This window comes from Cynoglossus semilaevis, chromosome 3, assembly GCF_000523025.1.
Source record: "Cynoglossus semilaevis isolate Cse_v1.0 chromosome 3, Cse_v1.0, whole genome shotgun sequence".
Taxonomy (NCBI): domain Eukaryota; kingdom Metazoa; phylum Chordata; class Actinopteri; order Pleuronectiformes; family Cynoglossidae; genus Cynoglossus; species Cynoglossus semilaevis.
This window is the reverse complement of record NC_024309.1, coordinates 904,987-922,829: the sequence shown is the minus strand read 5'-3', so window position 1 is coordinate 922,829 and position 17,843 is coordinate 904,987. Positions and strand designations below refer to the sequence as shown.

The window sequence follows — 17,843 nt, the reverse complement described above, 5'->3', positions numbered from 1 at the left end:
ATTATTTTTGGAGCTACTATTCAAATGACCAGACATTTGAATATATATATATATATATTTTTCACAGGTTTCAAAGACTTTATTGTAATTTCAACGAACATTAAAAACATGATGTGGAACGAAATTTGTTACTCTGGTCCCCGTGCATGCCCAATAAGAAAACACACAAAATACAATACGTATAAGGGAAATATAAATATAAATATGGATTAATCAATTGTAAGAAAACTTGAAATAGACAGCAGCAGTGTAACATTAGAATAAATGAAATGACAAAAATAATAATTGAATGATGAAATGAACTGACAATACAATAATACAATAATAATAAAAGAATGAGCAAAACCACATGGTCACTACAACACACTTTCAAATTATATTAATATTTATTTTAGTCGCTCATGATCTGTCCTCACTCGCTCTGCGATCTAATGGTAGATTCATATCTGCTTATAAAGGAATGAGCAAAACCACATGGTCACAACACACTAATATTTATTTTAATCGCTCATGATCTGTCCTCACTCGCTCTGCGATCTAATGGTAGATTCATATCTGCTTATACTGCAATCCCTGGTCTATAACAAACCATTTCTATTGTTATGCTGCTCATTTTTTTATGTCCTGCTTTGGATGTCTTTTTGCTTTGAGAATAATACGAGAAAATGCCTAGAGGAGGCTGCACAGTGTGCCTCGTGGGATAACATATGAAAGCGTGACTGAAAAGGCAAATGAAGAGAACCAAAAGCTCATTCTAAAATTTCTGGGTCACGGGCAGGGCTGCGTGGCCTCAGGTGGCTATGCCTGGCTCTGCAGTGCAGCTAGAAGCTTTTTGGCATTATGTAAGAGCCCCCTCTCCCCTCTCTCCTCCTCCCCGACTCCCCCTTCCGTAGCTGCCCCCCAGAGGCATGACAGCTGCAATGAATACAGGTCAAAACCACATTTAATTTAATTTCTCCAAAATGCCTAAACATTTTTTTTATTATTATTTTTATTTTTAGTATACATTATTACTGTTCACTTTTGTTCTCTGCATCACACAACAATATACTTAATTAAATTAAATTATTTAATTGTAATCCATATGTATATATCACATGAAACAGAATACACCAGGGTGACACACAATGACTGTCATATAATAACTATTATTAATTTATATTTATTTTTGTAGCGCGTTTTGCTCTCGTATGAGCGTGACAGCGCTAGAGCCTCTCGCTTGCCGTATACCAAGTACTGCGCATGCGTGTTTTGGCTTCATCGAAATAACTATGGCGTCCTCCATTGCGGTATGCAGGGTACATATGAGCCTGCTTAATAAACTTCACAAGATTGAAACGTTGCTCTGCAGGGGTGTCAAAACACAGCACACTGCTGCTGCTGCTCAGATGAAAACGGTTAATAAAGTAAAACATGGTTAGTATATATCTTTAACTAATAAGAACGATAACTTAGCCAACGTGCTAATTCTGATACACGCCGCTAGTGGCTATATAGTAGCTTCAACGTCATTCAGATATCTTTCATTATTTTTCTTTTATGTGCCTATTTTTGCTGTTACAGAAAATTGTCGCAACATTTCAGTGGTCTGTGAATTTCAACTGTGCTACTCTTCTACCTGAATTTTATGTTTTTAAAGATAGAAATTAAATTAGTTTCTACTTCTGTCTGTTTTGCCGATAGTAGTGATTTTACATTTATTTGAGGTCCCGAGGGTTTATTAGTGATTTATTACTGTGTCACATTTAAGCTTAACTTTTTTTTAATTTACCATTACCATCATATGATTTACCAACTGCTTGTCAATATATGGTCATAATACAACCCGATATGATTACAATGTTATGTTTTTTTTCTCTTTCTTTTCAGATGAGAAGGAAAAGGAAGGAGGAAAGTCACTGTACGACGTTCAGGTGGAGAGACAACAGCAAGCAGAGCGATCTGTTCTTATCAGTTGCCCCTCCAGAACCAATAAAGAAAGGTTCCTCAAGCATCTATTAAAATATGGAGATATCAAGACACACTTCTTCTATGAAAGTATTGTAAGTAAACTTGTTGTATGCTGTACTTACAATAACTATTTATTATTACTAACAAACTACTTTCATGCCAGAATTTATTTCTAAGTTAAAACACTGTGTATTACTGTTTATTTTGTTCCAGGGCGTGTATGCTGTTGTCGAGTTTTCCAGCAAGGAAGGCGTTGCATCGATACTAGAAAGGGCTTCCATCCCAAGTGTTTCCCATGAGTCAATGGTGCCTTTTAAATCGAGAGTACTTTCCCTGAGGAACCTAGACAAAATATCTAACCAGCAGTCAAGCATACAACTCCAGCCGCAATCCTCTGCGTCCACCAATGAGCTCATACAGAGACTGTCCAGAGAAAAGAGTGTAAGGGGGAGCATTGCACCATGAAATGCAAAGCTAACGCTAATGCTTTGACTGTATAAAAACCCTAAGTACGTATCAGTTATGTGAACCATCAACTGTTACTTCCTATGCTCTCAGTTTGACCAACAGATCACCTCTCTGGCAGAATCCTATCAGCTCACAGAGGAGAACACCAGGCTGCGATTTCTTGTCTGCTCTCTGCTTAAGGATGTCGCGGCTCCTTTTTTCCCAGAATGCACCATCAAGCCTTTCGGCTCCTCTGTGAACGGGTTTGGGAAGATGGGCTGTGACCTGGACATGTTTTTGGATCTAGATGGTATCAGTGGAAGAAAAGTAAAACAGGTAATTTTTGGCATAGTATGTTTTGAGAATTTGGGGGCATTTTTAACGAAGAAATTGAAGGGGTTGATGTACATATGTCATTGAAATTTCAGATTGAAATACCAAATGTTTGTTTATATTTCCCTTACATTACGCAGTGGGATTGTTACAGCACAGATATATTTGTGACTGAAAACAACAGAGCTTGTACGCCATCATCCAGGAGAGTTGTGTGTCCTAAACAAAGAAGTGCAAATATTAAAGCATCTGAGTCTTTGTCACAACCCTTTTCCAGTGAAATAACACATTTTAATCCCAATATTTGATTTTGTATTAGGAGCATAGAATACTTGTCGTCATCATTGATAATCTTCTAATGCTATACACATGTAGTAATTATTCAACAGTGAATAAAAGTAAGAAAATACATTCTAACAGTAGATGTTTCTTCACATATTTTCTAGCGTTGTCTGTCGGTTTGCAATAGGGGGTTCACGGCCAGAAGCTAATACTGTTTGTTTGAATTTTGGGAAGCCCTGATGTAATGCAGGATTTTTAGATTGAAAAAAAACTTTTGAAACTTTTTTTTTCCACAGCCTAAATTAGGTCTTTCCCTCGAGTACCAGATGAAGATGGTGAACACTGAGCGCCGCGTCACCCAGAGCATTTTGTCTGTCATTGGAGAGTGTTTGATCCAGTTTGGGCCTGGCTGCGAAGGGGTGCAGAAAATCCTCAATGCCCGATGCCCTCTAGTCCGTTTCAACCATCAACCGTCTGGTCTTCAGTGTGACCTCACAGCCAACAACAGGTATTTCACTGAACTCACTGATACTTTTACACTGTGTTAAAATGCGACATGGATTTTCTTGTTTGCCAAAAAAAACCCAGTTTTCCCCAATGCCACTGCAAATCGCAAAACACCCGAACAGAAACTGAACCCTCGAACTGACGTGCTGCAACGGCTGCTGCCCAACAGTAATTTCAAAGGAGCACCGCAGAGTAGGCTTGTTTGCATTTCACTTCCTTCTATTCAAACCTAAAACAGTCTGTGGTCTACTGATGGTAACGCAAGTCTGTACACAGCTGCTAACGTACAGAAAACCACCACAGTTTCTGAGAAAATTGTTGTGGGTGCGATGTGCGTGTGTGGCAAGGGAAGGGGTGGGTGGCTCCTTTGGTGATCTGAGGTTATTGAAGCTCAACACTTGCCAGTTTCTGTTTGAGGATAGTAGAGAGGAAGTAAGAGAGCTGAACTCTTGAGAGTGAGTCACATGTTGCTGAAGATCGCTCTCTGCTGGTTATTATTGTATGTTTCGTTTAACTCAACTCAACTCAACTCCAACGAAACTTACAGTAATGTTGAGCAATTTCACCAAAGGCATGTTTTTGCACTGAAAAGTACCAGAGCCGTATTTGTAACCCAGTGGCCTTTGTACGTTCTTACATGGAAAGGCCCTAATACTATGTTGTAATATCTTGACTTTAGTTCAAGTGGCTGACCACTAATGTTATAATACCACATCAATAAAAATCAGTCTTCTCATTTGTCGTCAACGACACAAAGATTGAACTAAAAACACAATCTAATTCAATCTTAGTATTTTTTTTAACCTTTACCTGGACCAGAGACCTATGGGAAAAAGTTAGCATACATGTTTAATAATGTCACCATCAATCAATATCTCGCTTAAGTTATTATAGAGGAAACTTGCCAAATGAAGGGCAAAAAGCTCCCAAAAAAACATCTAAAAAGAAAGAGAGAATGTAGCACAAACGGTGAATGTAAACAAAGTCATCTTCGACATGTAGCACTGCGTGCTGACATATTCGTCCGCTCTGCATTTAAAAATCCATCGTAAAAATTCCTAAAAAAAAATGGAGTACAGTGGAACCTCGGTTGTCCAACGTCTCCGTTTTTGAAGAAATCGGTTGTCGAACAAAAATTCGGAACTAAAAATTGTCCCGTTTGTTGTACCATAACTCGGTTACTGATCTGGCTTTACAGTATGGCTTAGCAAAGTTGTCGATTTTTGTACCATCATTAAGAACAAGGAAGCAATAAAAGAAGCTAAGGTTGCCAAAGAAGTGACTGTGATCACAAAGCAAAGATCTCAGACATTAGAAGAAGTGGAAAAGTTGCTACTGATTTGGATAAACTAAAAGCAGTTGGTCGACATCGGTATTTCAAAGTTCGAAAACTGAGGTTCCACTGTATCAGCTTCCAATGTGTTCCGCAGGGTGGCGATGAAGAGCACAGAGTTGCTACATCTCTACAGTGAGCTGGATCCACGTGTGCGCCAGCTCGTGTTCACCGTGCGCTGCTGGGCCAGAACGCATGGAATCACCAGTAAAATACCGGGGGCGTGGATCACTAACTTCTCCCTTACAATGATGGTGCTGTTCTTCCTGCAGAAGAGGAGCCCACCCATCATCCCTACACTGGACCAGCTCAGAGACCTTGCAGGTACTGCCTGACACAATTATTTACTTTGGCATCACAAAAATCAGGGGCTGTGCTGGAGGGTCTTCAGCCTTGTGTTTTTGCACCTGCTATTATCGGTATCGGTAAATTTTTAAAAGTTCGTAAAAGCAGATCATTATTTCTCCTTTTACATACATAAGCCATACATATACAGCAACAAGTACACGAAAAGTGTAAGAATCCCAAATAATAATAAAAATAAATAATAAGTTGTTAGCATTAAAGCTTTTTGAGAGTTAACCTTTTGCCGATACCCGATATGCTGATATTGTCCAAACACTTAATTTCCGATTCCGATATTTGCAGCTGTTTGGGTAAAACGTTTGGGTAAAAAGGTAAAAAAAAAAAAATTTGGGTAAAAAGGCAAAGGACGAATTTCATTGTGTGCAGTGGTGTGCTGTGTCACAATGACAATAAATCACTTTCACTTCAAAACTATTTCAAAGTCACATCATCTGGGTTAATCCCAGGCACCATGTTATAAACAGATAATGATTCTTAGCAAAATTAGCTAGTGATGCTAATATTGCCATCGCTAGTTAATGATTTAATAGTTCGGTTTAGGTATCATGTCAGATGGGCTGTAGTTGGGGTTTTTTTTTTCTGTGTTCGATTCTAAAAGTTTGATCAATATCTGACTGATACTGATCCTGAGTATTGGATTGAGCCACGTCTAGTATGGGTATCTTTCGGATACTTTCGGAGCTGCGTGTTCGTTATAGTATAACCATCCACACCACGGCTTGGCTGTGAGTCTGCTTGAGCTCCTCCCTTACCCTGTGACTCTTCCTTCCCTTCCTCTTTCTTACCCTGACTGGCTGATAATTGCCTTCCACAACCAATCGACCCTATGCTCCTCTCTGCACCGCCCACCCCCTCCCTCTTTGGCTGACCATTTAGTAGGGATTCTATAACACAGAGAGCTTACAGGACACTCAGTGAAGGTTGGTGTCTCTGTTCCTCCCAGGCTGAAAGGACTGGGAGGAATATGAAATATGAAAGGACTATGAAATATATATAAATATATATATGAAATATGAAAGGACTATGAAATATATATAAATATAAAGTAAATATATAAAATATAGATAAATATATATATAAATATATATATATAAAATTTATATAAATATAAATATTTATATTTTATATAAATATACAGGAAATATGAAAGGACTGGGAGGACACTGAAAAGACTATGCCTGTGATGATGACAAATTTCCGCGGGACAATATAATGTCCCACAAATTATCGCTGATAAACAATATTAGGGTTAGGGTTAGTGGTGGCATGGTGATTAAGGAAGCAGACTTCAGAGTCCCGAATGTTTCAGGTTCAGATCCACAAACTGCCAAGTTACCACTGAGGTGCACTTAGCATGGCATCCCCACACTGCACCCCGGGCGATTGAGCTGCCCCCTGCTGGTGATGGGTAAAACAGAGGTCCAGATTAAGTGTGAGACCAGATTAACCACAAATGTAATGATAACATATCATAGTACAAATGCAAGTACAAAAATACAAGTACTTTCAAATGCAGTAAACCTTTATTTCTCATGAGTATTTTTTTTTAAGATTCTTAGATTTCCGATGTACATACATATAGGTCGATAAATGCCCCTCCTTTTTCCTGTGGATACCGTTGAGATATACACAGTATATATTTCGCGATGTGGCAAATGACGCCACACCACCACACCATTTTACGCTGTTCCATGTATAATGTGGATGACTGACAAGAGGGGTCACTTTGCTCATTTCGCTGTGGAACAAACGTGCCCACGTGCTGAGACCGATGCACAGAGTGAACCCTTTTGTCATGCAGCCAGTTTGGAGGTGAAAGTGGAAAGTAAACAAACACATGGAAATATATTGAGGCCGGCAAAATTATTGACATAATTTTCTTTTATTGTGCAATCAATGGATTTATTGATTATTGTCCCAGGCCTAACAAGGACACTGGTGGACACCTGAACCACCAGGGCAATTTTATATCAACGATATTGATATTCTGTGTCTATGCATTGCTTTTCCCTCCCTCCCCTCTCTGTCTCGCTCCATGAATGAGCACTACCATCAATTTATGTCTTGTTTACGGCAAGGGGCGTGCACGTACAGTCGTTTCATTTGTTTCTACACTTCCGTTCCAAAAGATCCCGAGGACAAATGTAATATTGAAGGAAATGACTGCACGTTCGTCAGCATCCCCAGCAAGATCCAGCTCAAGGGGAACACAGAAACGATGGGTAAGCACAACCGAATGACTGCAGTTTTGCGATCAACCCAACACATGTTAACGCAACATGCGTTTTCCTTATTTCAGAGAATCTGCTAGGTGAATTCTTTGAGTTCTACGGCACGTTTTCTTATACCAACATGTCCATAAACATCAGGAAGGTATGTGTTACTTTTACGTATAGCCGTATTCAATTGTAGCAGTTGAACGGTGTTGACTTTTTATGTGCTTTTAAGATTAATAATGTCTGCGCTCGGTTCCTAGTGGCAACCTGAATATTTGCCGTAAGTCGGAACTTGCAAATAATTACATATCACAAAACAAAATAAATATATGTTTATCTAAATAAATATATACAGTATGTGTGTGTGTATGGGTACTTATGTGTGTATATATGTATATATATATTTTTTACACACAGATATATACATACATATATGTATATCTGCGTGTAAAAAAATAACTAAATATATATATATATACAGTATATCTAAATATACGTGTGTGTAGAGGAGTGACGGTACTTATATATGTATATATGTATAAATATATATATATTTTACACTGTGTATTTATGTATATATTTTTTTTACACACATATATACATGTATATACATACATATGTATATCTGCGTTTAAAAAAAAGAACTAAATATATATATATATACAGTACATCTAAATATACGTGTGTGTAGAGGAGTGACTGGTACTTATATATATGCATATATATGTGTATATATATATATATATATATATATATATTACACAAATGTGTATATATATGTATATATATATATAAATATGTGTGTGTGTGTGTAGGGGAGTGACATGGATACTTATGTACAACATGTGAGTTCCTACGACGAAAACCGAGTTCCGTTACGCCATGAGAATGGAACTCTGACATAAGTTGAGGACCTCCTGTAATCTGCAGTAAATAGTAGTAACTAATAGTTTTTGACCAATTAAGTGAACTTTGATCATTTCACATTGCACAGCTGATGATCTCTCATATTTGTGTGTGTAACACCTCTGCCTTTCAGCAATGGAGCAATAACATATATAAAATTGTATTTATAAAATATATAATATATGTTACTAAATGAAAAAATGGCGATAAACAAAATGGTTTGTAAACAAATTTCTACTAAGTGGAGAATTCACGGCGCATGTAAAGGGCAGATAATAAGCCTGCATTTGGAAATCTGTGGGAATGAATTACAGCCTTGTCAACAACTGCTTTTTCTCCTCTCTCGCCATTTTAATGATAAAGAAGCTTTCATGCTTAGCCGGCACAGTATACGAGTTGCAAGTACATTGCTCGTTCTGGCAATTTAATGAATTGATGCCACTGAGAAAGCGAAAGCCCGCAGGCTAATATATGAAACTAATATCAAGTTTGACACAGCGGAACAAGCCCACAGGTAGACCGTGGCCGTGACCAATGCCTGTAGGCTTTTCACCAGCACAGCAACAGCCATAAATCTCTTTTACGGCACTACAATTCTCCGGTCCTCTCTATATCTGTGAATGATGGCTTTATGTGGCCATCCTGTGTCTTTCCCGACCCCCACCGCTCCATCGCCTCATCCCTTCCGCTCTATTACCTGTCAGACATGAAGTAGGGTACAGCATGACGATGCAAAATAGGAGGAAAGGTTCTTGACTTTTCTGCGACCCTTACATTCATGGTCCGTTAGATGGTCACACCCATGGGACATAAATACACAAATAGAGCAAATGCAATGCAATTTGCATGGTAATTTTTTTTTTAAACTTTCTAAAATGCCTTCCCTCCAGAGTCTGTCTCCTCCTCTGCCAACAGGAGAGATGAGAATGTCCCAGTTACAGTAGCAGAGAACTAAAACTCTCACCAACTGGATACATAGCCATAACTAACACTTAATTATGCCTGCCAAAATGTTCTCATCTTTTTCTCCAGGGCAAAGAGCAGAACAAACCAGAAGTCTCTCCGCTGCACATCCAGAACCCGTTTGAAATATCGCTAAATGTCGCCAAGAATGTCAATGCGTCGCAACTCGAGCGCTTCGTGTCCCTGTGTCGGGAGAGCGCCTGGCTCCTTCAGCATGCCCATGACAAATCACCGAGCAGCCTCAGTGGCAGTGGCGGCCCCCAACCCTGGGGACTAGCCACTCTCCTTCAGCCCTCACAGATTGCAGCAATCAAAAGACGCACAAGGACGAGCCAAGGACCTGTTCGTCAGACGTTGAAGAGCTGGGTCGAATCGTTGAAGTAGAATAAAAGAGCCGTGGATGGAGCAGAGACACTTCCTGGAATCTAAAAAAAAAACAAACAACCAAAACCGTCAGGCGGTCATCTTCACAACATGTTTATATCAAGTGAACTGGCGTTTCTATATGATTTGGGCTGTAGTTCCCAACATGAACACTAGAGTGTGATACAGCGGCTGCTTTGAACATACAGTACAAGGGACCCTATAATCAGGGAGTGGTTAGTGACTTCACTGAAGAATCGGACTCTGTGGAAGTTACAATAATGAGTCAAACCAGATGTTGATATAAAAAAAACTGTAGCTGATTTTCATTTTATATCAAATCAGTGTCATTAAAAATACAAAATTGAAGAACTATATATATGTACATATATGTATACATAAATATACTGTATATAGATATACAGTATATACATGTTGTGAGACGTTAGTTTTAATACCAGTAACTGAGGAAACAACTTTATGCACACCACATCTACTTTAACTAAACACCTCTTCAAATACTACTACACCTTGTTGGTGGCCCATTGATCAACATTCTTATTTGACCTGCTGGACAATGAAAAATGTTCGAATTCATTCAGCTGCTGCAGCCGGGGGGGTCAGTGAGAGGATCATCTGCCTCCATTTCACCCTATTTCCTGCCTAATCTACTGTTACACCAATAATCCCCATGTCCTCTATTACCACATCCATAAAACCTCTCTTCTCTTTTGGTCCGTTCCCCGGCATCCTTTGTCCGACATCTTCGCTGTCTCTCATCTGCACTAAAGTAATGTTTTTGAGTCACATAATGAGTACAGTTTTTTTTAAATTATTGATTTTAAATAGTTATAAAAATATTTTGCCCTATATCTTTGGACTACTGTATATCCAACTATATCTTTAGATACAGGGATTCCTCCTCTCGTAGTAGTTGTACTAAACGTCAACATTTCTTCGGTGCAAGTTTAATATGGCACTCTTACTCAAACAGCTTTTGGTACAACGTAATCTAAAAAAAAAAAACCAACACATTGATAAATGTATAGATTTAAGTAAGATGTTAAATAACAGCCATGAAATAACAAAATCAGGTTATAAAATCAAAGCACGAATGCACTGCCAGGTGGAACACACATGGAGGTGGTGGTCAGGGTAGAGTGGATTTTTCATAGCGACTATATATAGGTGTATATATATACATATGTAAATATAGGTATATATATGTAAATATAGTTGTATATATATATAAATATATATATGTAAATATAGGTATATATATATATATACACATACACAGGAGGTCCTTGGTTTACGACGTCCTCGACCTACAGCGTTTCATGGTTACATCCCAATTTCCCATACGTTTATTATCGTTCTATCATTCCGACGTACAGCGTTAAAACTTGTCAACCGTCACAAGGCTTTGTTTACGCTCCCAAGTTTTACTCCACACGTTGGACTGTGCTACATTTGCTTTCTTCCGTTATTTTTTTTTTTTGGGGGGGGAACTTTTTGCCCTTATTGTGGTGATATGGTTATGGTTAATTGGACTAAATTATGATGTTACCACTGTGTTAGCACAGGTTAGTGACATAGATAATTATGTACATTACGTGAATTCCGACATGCGGCCATGTAATTTTGCGCCATAGGAACGGGAGTCTGACGTAGGTCAAGGACACTATACAATATATAATATATACTGTATTATATATATTGAGGACAATATATATATATAAACATATATATATTTATATATATATAGTATATAAATTTAGCTGTTTTGCCACAGAATTATATAATGAGTCAGGGCCGCCTTTAATGAGGAATGTTTAGTTTTCTGTTGATCATATTGGTCAAAATGTGACACAAGCTGCTAAGAAAATGTGCCATTTCTTTTTCTCAAATGTTATGTAATGTAAGCGTACAGTTTGCGATATATATGTGTGGTGGGTGGAGGCAGATTGTGGGGTGAGTGTGCAGGTTCATAGCCTGTGTTTCTTTCTTCTTTTTTCATGTGTTTCACACCCATGGGATTGTGTTTGAGGAACAGGGAGTGTGCGCACAGCTGTTTTTCGGCTTATTGCAACGGGGAGGTCAAGACTTTTAACTGCCTCTCCCTCCCATTACCAGTTCACCCTATATACCATGGGAGATCAGCATGAAAGGGAGGGAAAAGGAGTGAGAGGCCATAACTGCCTCAAAGCCAAGTGGCTTTCAACTTCACCCCCTGGCCCTGACTTCTCCAGCTCCTTTATTTGAATTTACTGTGCCCATCGGGGAGGTGTGCGCTCTATCCAGGTCAAACCCCCCCTCCCACCTGCCCTCCCCCCACCCCCCATTTTCCTTTCCTTTTTCTGAGTGACAGCAATCTGCCAGATACGTAAGGGTTTGTTTATTTCCTTTCACTGCGTTTCTGACTGATGATGCGTGCTGTTAGTGGAGCGACAGAGTGCTTACGAAACGAGGCGGTTAGAGAAGCACTGGGTGGGGAAATCAACACCTCAAGGGAAATGGATCAGAGAGGCCCCCCTTTGGGTTTTGTATGGTTCATTTCAAAGAGTTAAATGTCAGCACTGTGCATGGTCCTATTTGTATCCGGTAGTTTGGAATGCGTCGTGGAGCTTTTTTTTTTCTTTTTTCTTTCTGACACTTTATTGGCAGTTTATGTGACCATTTTGTGGAGATAGGGAAACTGCGGCCACCTCCCAGAAGCTAGCCACAAGTCAGTGTCAAGGTCAATCATATTTTTCCCTCAGCTCATCCTGACTGCTGCTAAGTCAAGTTTTTATGTGATTGTCTCGCAGTTATGGGGCTCTTAAAACTGCAAAGTGACAAGGTTATGTTTGGGTAGCCTGCCCAGCAGTGACCTTCCTCCAGGGTGTTTGCAGGCGGCACACGGTCGGCTCTGATTTATTAGTGTGACTGCTAAAAAGTCCATGATGGATTGACCTGTTGACAGGAAGCCCAGAGGTTGAGTGCTGCAATTGCTTGCGTTTATGTTGCCGTCCCTTTTTTGTTTTTTTCTTGGCTCTTGGAGCTCATCTGAAAAAAAAGAATTGAGGACTTGAAAAACAGCAGAAATGTTAAGGAACTGTTAGAAGCGGTTGTTTCAAATCTGTGACTGTACGTTTGCTACATTTGCTTTTACCGTCATTGAACTGCATTTTTTCGCTTTTGATGCTGAGACCTTATCAGTTGGAACATTTTCAGAAGTTGTTTTATCAGGTCGTCCGATCGTCAACAACTTCTGCTTTCCTTAGACGCCACAAAGCCCTTTAGGCTATGTAGTTAAAAGTAATCTCCAAAACGCTTCCTCTCACAGTTCCACGAATTGTCCCGGCAATATTGTGAGACGTCCGCACACTGGTTTCCTCAGCTGAGGGACAAGCGTCCCCTCTCGGTTGTGACTGCAGGCTCCTCAGTCATCAGCCCTTTCATAGGATGTGTGGAGAGCTGGTGGGAGAGCCCTGGAATGCATCTGCTGCACGTCAAGTCCTCGGAGGTTATCACTGTGTGTATCTGTGCCTGCGGAGTTTCTGCAGTGCGTCTGCAAAGGTGTGAACTGAGTTAAAAACCGTTGTGGCTGAAAGCCTCCCCAATCAAGTGACCCATGTGAAACACTGCAGCTCCTATCTGTGTCTCCACATCTCTCCACAATGGAAACATGAGGTCAACTGTTGGCGACCGACTCAGAAAATGTAGGCAATGTGTCTCTGAGCATGGGAATGCCCGAGACGCTCTGTACCCACCAACAGCAGCATTGTTTCAGGGTAGGATGCGTTGAAGTGTAAATGGAAGCCTGGCACAGAGGGTTGTCAAGTGAAACACTACAGTACAGTGTCAGAAGTGTAGAGGGTCTGAACAACACTGCTTCTTTACACACTGAAACAATTAAAACAGCTGTATAATATATATACATATAAAAATATATTTATCATGTAATATGGAATTGAAGGGAGAACATATATACATATATATATATATATGTGTGTATATATATATATACATATACACACATATATATGTGTATATATATATATGTATATATATATATACACAGCTCGGCACAGCTCGGGAATATCTTGCATCGACTTCGGATTCGGCTTTTGTTTCGCTCTCGTTGACGAGACGTCAACATGAATTTGTGAGAACATGAAATACGTGTAAATAATATAGGACCTTGGAATGTACTATCGATGTAATCCTTAGTCATCAGACGTGAACAAATGAGCAACATCCACCGTAGGATGCAGAGCGTAGGACTGCGGGCAGCCCCTCAAGGAGGATACACTGTAGACAAGGCTGTTCCAAGGTTGTGGGAGTGCAGAGGGGGGCTGAGGATTCAGAGCTGGGGCAGCAGAGATAATAATGTTGGTCATGTGCTGCAGGGTTGATTAGAAACAACCCTTGTTCTTCTCATCCTCGTGAGTCAGATTTCTCCTTTCCTTTTTCTATAAGACCGTAATCTACAGCGTACACCACAGGCTCTTATCAGCCGAGTGGGGGCCTTTCGCGTCATCTGCGGCCTTGGCTTCTTCCACTGGACACAACTGGCCCGAGAAAATACACACTCGTACGGACACACTGGGGTTGTTTCAAGTTCACACTTGGGTTTCGGCTGTTAAGACTGTGTGATAAATGTTGTTTTTTTTTACTAGTAAGGGATACATTTTAGGTTTTGCCCGGGTGATTTTCTTTGCAGACGACACTGCGTAATACGTTCTTTTTATATTTGTAACAGTTTCATTTCAAATTGAAACCGATGAAGTGTGTTGTTGCAAGATGCAGAGAGAGTTTAATGAACAACAATAGCACACCTTGTGCCTCCATGTGGTGTTGCGAGTTGCTGCAGTGCTAAAGGGTCACGTCATCTGAAGTTTTTGACTCTGTGCTATGATTGGCTCTTTGTCAGTAACAGGAATATAAAAAAAAATCAGAGATAATGGAATTAAATTATCGCCTGATAGCAGCAAGACAGCAGACAGAAAACATGCACTGTTGCATTCCAATTTTTTTTTTCCACGAATAGAATCCTTAAACAGGCTAATAACTAGTTCATTCCTAGATTGGGCGGCGGGAAAAACTTTGTACCATGTTTGGCAGATAAGTAGATGACTGTTTGTTGAATTCAGAAAAGGAATGCATAGATACAACTTTTTCATGTTTAATACCCAAACTGTAATACCAATATTAATACGATACCTTCTAACTTCTAATACCAATATTAATACGATACCTTCTTCTTTCCTCCGGCATGCCGCAGGCTTTCGTTGCCGAGGCTATAGCAGTTTTTTCTGGGGACCATTATTCATAAATCACAAAATAAAGGCTGAGGCTATAGCAGGGGACCATTATTCATAAACCACAAAATAAAGGCGTACTTGAGCATTATTGAACATAAATGAGGATGTTTTATTGTTGATCGAGTGATATCTGAACAATTGGTATTGCTCAAGTTTTAAACAACAAAAATCAGTATTTGAACCAGCAAAAAAGGGTTCCATAAGTAGCCTATTTGGACCTTAAATGAAGCCCTTTTCTTTTCAACATAGGCTATAATTATTATACACTATTTCCAAAAAAGTTTAAGGTTGGATGCAGACAGCAGATGCAATGACCCCCAAAAAAATCTCTTGCATCCCACCTGAGGGTCGTGACCCAGTCTTTGGGAAACAATGGGCCATAGTATCCCTGTTTACAACATGTTGCGAAAAGTTAAGTAGAACATTTGAGCTTAGGTATCGGATTGTCCGGGCTATAGTTATGTTATTTGTTGTTTGTTACTGCATTTTGTTTTTAAATATCGGAGCAGTGCCGTTCCTCAGTATTAGATCAAGGTCATCCCTACTTCAGGGGCATCCTCGAAGGTGGCGTGCGTCACCTTTTGTTTTTTTGTGCATACCTTAAATATTTACTCCTCCTACTCTTCCTGTTAAAGATATTTGACACTTGACTTGACTTCCTGGAAAAAAAAAAAGCACAACTCAAATTCAGAAATGATGCAATGCATTCCAGCATATAAAAGATTTCATGTTCAGATTTTTTTTTTTTTAAAAAAGAACACAAAAACAAATCAAAAGTACAGGTACAGTTTATTGTCGTGTCATATTTTCAGGTCATTCCTTTTTCTCTGTTTGAATTGCTTTGGCTCATATTCACTCAGACGAAGTGTAATGGCATTCATTTCAGAAACAATTCCGAGGGCCTGTTTTCATAATCAGAAAGAGGGACCTTCTCTCTTTCTCTCTCTTTTTTTTCCTATTATTTTTCCAATCAAAGCCACAGAATTTCATTTCCCCTCAGTGTAACAAAGATTGTTTTCCTTCAGTGATTGCTGCGCAGTATAGGCCGCAACCTCCACATGTTTCACTTCGACGGAAAACATTTTTTTCCTGCTCCACTCCTCCACGCACAATTAATTTCAGATGTCACTTGTAGGTGGCTGACGAATTCCTGAAATACTAGAGGCCCCCCCTCCAGTTTCACTGTATTTCGTAGAGTACAAGATGCAAATCGGTGCGTTTAGAACGACCGGAGGAAATTTAACAAGACAGACTGAAAACAAACAAACGCTGCCAGTGCCATACAGAGAGAAACTTGTTCAAACCACCCAACTAGCTGCTGTTAGAATCAATGACCGGAGAACCTAGAGCAGGGGTGTCAAACTCAGTTTGGCCCAGGGTCTGCATACGACCTAAGTAGATGTCAAATGGGCCGAATCTGTACGAGCCCAATCACCTATAAATAGCTATAATCCATGTTTTTCTCTTTTGTTTTCATGCAAAGAAGTACCAATATGTTAGATACATCTCTGTTTTTCAGAAACAATAATTTTATGATTTTTTGTATGTCATAAAATAATTTTATGAATCATGTCATGGACATAGTGAGTTTGTATATTTTTTTGAAAATTCATCAAGCGGGCCAGATTTAACTCACATACTGGGCCGGTTTTGGCTCGCAGGCCATATATTTGATACCCCGACATAGAGGAATTTAACAACTTAAAGGCCACAAATGGCTTTGGCATGGCACTCATTTGAATATTGTAGAATTAAAACTGATATTAATCTCATAGTGTTATTGGAGGACTTAATGTAACTTTATTACGTTTTTTGTTGTTGTTTTTTTCATTTTTTTTTTCATTTTTATGTAGAAAATCATTGTCAATGAAGTTGGTTCCTTGCCAATTTGTGGTAAAAAAACAAAACAGGGGAAGCTGTGGATTAGTCATGATCAATCATTATCAATTACATTTTTAATTTATCAAGCATCTGACAGGAAGCTGAAGCCTCCACTGGATAATATAAACCAGCGGTGTCAAAACTCATTTTGGTTCACGGGCCGCAAACAACCTAATGAGATGCCAAATGAGCCGGACCAGTACAATCATAACCTAATTTACTATAAATAGCAAGTCAATTTTTCCCCTTTGTTTTCATGCAAATAAGTACAAGTATATTAGATATTTATTTTTATTATTTATATTCAGTGAAATATAATTTAAAAAAAAAATCCCTATACCTGTTTGTTTATTTTCAAAATTCAGGAGGCCGGATTGAACACCCTAGCGGGCTGGTTTTGGCCCGCGAACCGTATTTTTGACACCCCTGATATAAACTGTCATAGTGTAACGATGACTGACGTTGGACGGTAGAATATTTGGATGTATCACTCGAATATATCACTAATGTTTTGGCTATCGCTAAACGTTTGGCTCTGGAAAGCAAAATCATAACTTTTGTTCCCTGGAAGGTGGTGAAATTGCAGCGAAGAGGCGGAAGCAAACACTTAAGTTGGTGGGCTTGTTTCAGGACAATAGCGTTGTGAGGGTGGAAGCCACAAAAGCTGCTCTGTGTTTTTGCTTTAGCGCCGAGTGGCTCTGTTGGCCGGCACACATAGATCACTATTGTGTCAAAATATAGTCAGTGTGACCCAGTGCTCAGCTACACCCCTGCCGTGTCACATGAATTCATCCAGATGTGCACAATTAGCTCCTGGAGAACAGAATTTAGGCACCGTCACCGGAAAACTGAGGAAAAGTTCAGTTATCACAATGTTGTTATCTATCTATCTATCTATCTATCTATCTATCTATCTATCTATCTATCTATCTATCTATTTATCTATCTATCTATCTATCTATCTATCTATCTATCTATCTATCTATC

The 17,843-nt window shown here is 39.3% G+C and overlaps 1 protein-coding gene across 1 annotated transcript; it reads left to right on the top strand.

The window, feature by feature from the left end:
• The first annotated feature begins 1,244 nt into the window (after nt 1–1,244).
• On the top strand, nt 1,245–10,473 carry mtpap (mitochondrial poly(A) polymerase). The gene is made up of 9 exons (XM_008307396.3): nt 1,245–1,416; nt 1,870–2,042; nt 2,164–2,391; nt 2,509–2,733; nt 3,309–3,520; nt 4,950–5,176; nt 7,348–7,440; nt 7,518–7,591; nt 9,373–10,473. The coding sequence occupies exons 1-9, from the start codon at nt 1,272–1,274 to the stop codon at nt 9,685–9,687; spliced, it is 1,692 nt and encodes a 563-aa protein (XP_008305618.2). The 5' UTR covers nt 1,245–1,271; the 3' UTR covers nt 9,688–10,473.
• The last annotated feature ends 7,370 nt before the right edge of the window (nt 10,474–17,843 follow it).